At 41.0% G+C, this 4,320-nt stretch overlaps 1 protein-coding gene across 1 annotated transcript; it reads right to left on the bottom strand.

Annotated features, from left to right (window-relative positions):
- Positions 1 to 847: 847 nt before the first annotated feature.
- On the bottom strand, positions 848 to 3,138 carry KBTBD12 (kelch repeat and BTB (POZ) domain containing 12; the record flags this gene model as incomplete). The annotated part of the gene is made up of 2 exons (XM_009585204.1): positions 2,069 to 3,138; positions 848 to 1,118 (listed from the first exon to the last, which is right to left on the bottom strand). Coding segments are annotated over exons 1-2 (1,341 nt in total), but the record flags the coding sequence as incomplete, so codon positions are not given.
- Between the last annotated feature and the right edge of the window lie 1,182 nt (positions 3,139 to 4,320).

The following is a 4,320-nucleotide window of genomic DNA, read 5'->3' as shown; positions in this document are numbered from 1 at the left end:
ATAGTAATATAATATATAATTATAGAAAATTATTATATATAATAATATATCTACTGAATGTGGTATCTGTGGCCCTGCTGAAAATTCCCATTAAAACGTTACACGGCTGAGCAATGCAACTGAAACAAATAAATGGATTGGTTAAAGGAATCTGTTTTCCAGAGAACGCTTTGACTTTTCATTTAAAATATAATTTAATGAAAATCAAATAAATGAACTTTGCTTAATCAAAAAAGCTTCCTGAGAAATTGAGGTGAGCTTTACATTTCAGATATAAATCTGTCCCTGAAATTCACTTGCGTACACACTTTTTGAAGACAGGGCTCAGTTAAGGGCCTCTGGATGATTTAAATTTCATTATTTACTGATACCCAGAAAAATTAAGTGGCTGGTATATAAGGAAAGGAAAGGCTGAAGTGAATCCATTTTTCACAGCCTGTGATGACAAAAAAGTGCCAAACAAGTACTAAATATCATCCTAGTTATTTCAATTCAAGCTTTTTGGAAAAAGTAAGGTGTTTAACACAGTAGCTATTTAAAATTGAACCCATGTTGACACAGGAGGTTTATTTTAAACTCTTGCTCAGTGTGCATGTCTCCATGAAAGAACTGCCCTTCCTACAGTTGGTATTTACAGTATTATAAGATGGGTATTATTCCTCTTCACCCTGTTTGGTTTTCCTACAAAAGCTGTTTAATCAGAGGAATGTGAGCAATTTATTCTTCTGTTATCATTGATGTACTTTTCCTATGCAAGAAGCACCATAAAATTACACATCATATAAACCAAGGATAGCTCTGCTTGTTAGTAAACACACAAAACAAAAGAACCAGCACATTTCTTAACCTGTGGTGTCCAGCCACCCAGCACGTAGAGCCTGTTCTTCACCGTCACCACCACATGGCAGGCTAACGGTACTGGAAGAGGCGCCGTGCTTCTCCAGGTGCCTTGCTCCATGGAATACTTCTGCACACAGTTTGTGACCAGAAACTGATTCTTCACTTTCATTTGCCCTCCTATTACATAGAGATCGTTATGGATAGTGCCCAATGCATAGAGTTCACGCAGCTGAGTGGTGCACAGGCTGTGCCAAAACTGGTTTCCTCGCTGGTGGTATCTGTAGGAAAATCCAAAGTTGTAAATGCCCTGGTTCACTGAGGTCCCATCAGCTTGTTTTGAAACGTCACCCCCTTCACCATCAATGTTTATTCAGACAATGGTACGATGACAAGAGGAGCTTTCTCCTTCACAGAGAAGTTATAAAATTGAGCCCAATGTTTGCAAAATCAATTTTTAGTATGAGGAATCCTGGGCATCCTTTCAAAGATATTTGACCCTATTTAAGGTAAGAAGCCCCTTATTTCTGCATGTGCTGCTCAGTCACAGTTTCCACTGAAGTTAGTGGGAAGAGCGAGAGCTCAACACTGCGGACAATAAGGCTGCTTCATCTGCCTCAGTAGGGATTTACTTCCTTAAATTTAGGCATCTGTATTTGAAAATGCTGTCACCATTTTTCAGTTTTGCCTTTAATCCAGAAAATGTCTGGTTTTCTTTAAAATGGGTGCATCTGAAAAAGACATGAGTAAAACCAGAATGAGCGTTTAAAGCTATCAATCATTATCCTTTAATCTCTGAAGTACTATCATCAACATCCACAGGGAAGTGTGTTATCTCTGTCTTACTGGACTCCTCAGGTCATTCGCTTGACTCATTTCTCCCTGCTAATGGCCTAGAAAAGAGCATCCTAGGAAAATGTTCAGATTTGAGTACGGAGAATGTAAAATCCTCATACATTGATGTAGGATCTAATCAAGCTCATTTACACTGAGATGCCACTACAGTAAATCCTCCTCCTTTCAGCAGAAAAGGCATCAGGATTTCATTGCATGTATATAATTCATTGTGCCATAAAGATCAATCGTGACAAATTGATTAGAGTAATCGAAATCTCTGGGAAAACTTTCAAGTAAAGAATGCTTCTTCTAGTGGTCTTTTTTTGTCCTCGGAAACATTATTTGGATTTAAAATTTTTAAATAATTAGGGATTTTCTGACAGAGGGTACACACCTATAAATTTCGATGTTCCTGGTCTTTTGTCTAGACATTTTGACGGCGCTTGCCTCTCCTGCCACAATAATATCATTATTCTCAGTGACAACACCAGTGCAAACACATCCTAACCCCTCTCCATACTTTGGAGAGGAAATGAAGTAAGTCTTTTGTGTCGCAGGAGCATAACAAAAACTGGCGTCTGCGTAGCTACCATGTCTTGACCTAATGCCGAGAGAATTGTTGCCGATGCAGAGTAAGAGATCAGTAGTCTCCATGCCGTATCGCAGGTTGAGAGAAGGGCGGCTGGATAGCTTGATGGTTTCCAGTGCTTCCTCAAACATATCATTGCATTCTGAGTTGCACAGGATCATTGTGTTCCTTTTCCGGGCTTCCACGAGAAAGGCAGGGCTGACAAGTACCAGTCTCACTTGCTTCAGGAGCTCGATAAGGTGCTCTACACGTGTCTTTCTGCTGTGCTTGACCCATCTAATGACGAGGTCCAGAATGCTTTCCTCCCTGGAAATATTCAGATCATCTGATTTTATGAGCGTCAACAGCTGCTGGAATTCAATCTCTAATATTTCTTCCTGTAAGCTCACCTCAGCAAAATGCTGATACAAGTATTTCCTCGCTTGATCAGATAAATCTTCTGCCCCAATGTGGTTTGCAAAGTAGTAGATGCCCACACAGTTGGAAGCATCCATATGGTCCATCATGTACTTCTGACACATACTGAAAACATCTTCCATCTGCATGAAATACGCAGCAAGCGCAACAGTCTGCACATTCTGATTAGTGAGGTGCAAATCTGCACTGTACATGTAATCGAGTATTACGGACACGCTCTCTGCAGAGATGTCGTACAGTACCACTTCTTTTTGCGTGCATTCAGCCAAGCCGCAGGTAAACATGGCTTTGAAATAGGGACTGAAGGCAGCCAGCACCACCTTATGGCAGGGGAATTTCTCACCTTCTGCAATTAGCACAACATCAGTTATCTCCGTTGATTCTTTCATTCTCTTTACTTGTTCCAATAAAGTCAAGCTATGGCGCTGCTTTCTTTTCTCCTCAGCCCTGTGATCCATGGCTGATCTCCAAACTCCCTGTTTTTAACTCTCCTCAGAATTCAAGGCCTTCATCAGGAATGTTTCTAGAGGTAGAAGCATAACATTGTCCAATAAGAACAAATTATTGGGCAAATGAATATTGCTGTTAATATCTAAGGATAGTCATTTTATAGGGTGTGATATAAATCAGTAACACATAAAAAGTATGTAAAATTGCGGTGAGGTCTCAGGCTCAGGATCTCCAAGACAAAACAAAATAAAAATCAACACTTCAAATTATCTTCAATATTCAGTAACCCCCCTACAAGTTTTGTGATTATTTAAAGAAAATTACAGACTTCCCTTCAAAACAGTCTTTTCCAGCTCCTTCTCCCTCCTTTCCCTGATCCTGATCCAGAGCCTATTAAAATCAAGGGAAAGATTTCCACTGACTTTAATAAACTCTAGGTCAGGCCCTTGGTCCCTTGGCTATTCAAGTTTTGGCTCTCACATGCACCTGAAGGAAATTAGTCCACTGCTTAGATGCTGAAAGTACCTTATATTTTCAACAGCCCCTGAGGTTAGACAGCTAGAATGGAGTACTGCCTTTTCAGTGCTCACAGCTCCTCTCAAACGAGGAGTTATGCCTAAGCAGAGACTGCAGAAAAGGGTTTTTACAAGACTAAAAAAATGGAAAAACATTAGACTTGCTCCTCTCATTAGTTTTTACAGTGATCTACACTTCTGCAAAGCAGGTGGGAAATAAACCCACTAGTACAACCCAGTTCACTGGCATTTTGCAGAGGTGTAAGTGGACATGTGGATGTCTAATATTCTGCCTTACCACCAGACTCGGCTACCAGTTTGCAGAACGGTTTTGATTCAAAAGCCCTGGGCTTACACCCTTGCAAAGCAGTTGGGAAGGCTGCCGCCTCGTTACTCTACCAATGGATTTGTCTCTGCCCCATCACGCCCCGCTTTACCAGTAGCTTTCTCCCCAGGCTTCAAGCTGAGAGAGTCAAGACAATGTTGCGGGCAGAGACAGCTTCCATCCCTGAAATATGGTGGCAGAATTGGCAGGACACAACTCGGTCCAATTGGCCAGATTCTTTACCCTTTCACACCAAAGTGTAGGTCACCGGTTTCTGCAGAGTTGCTACTGGTTTGCTTTGGGATAAATAAAGGATTAGTAAATAGGGGCCAGCTTTCGAGCTCTCCTCC

This window comes from Fulmarus glacialis, unplaced genomic scaffold (genome assembly GCF_000690835.1).
Source record: "Fulmarus glacialis isolate BGI_N327 unplaced genomic scaffold, ASM69083v1 scaffold32949, whole genome shotgun sequence".
Lineage (NCBI taxonomy): Eukaryota > Metazoa > Chordata > Aves > Procellariiformes > Procellariidae > Fulmarus > Fulmarus glacialis.
Note: the sequence above shows the minus strand (reverse complement) of the source record. Positions and strands in the feature narration are given on the sequence as shown.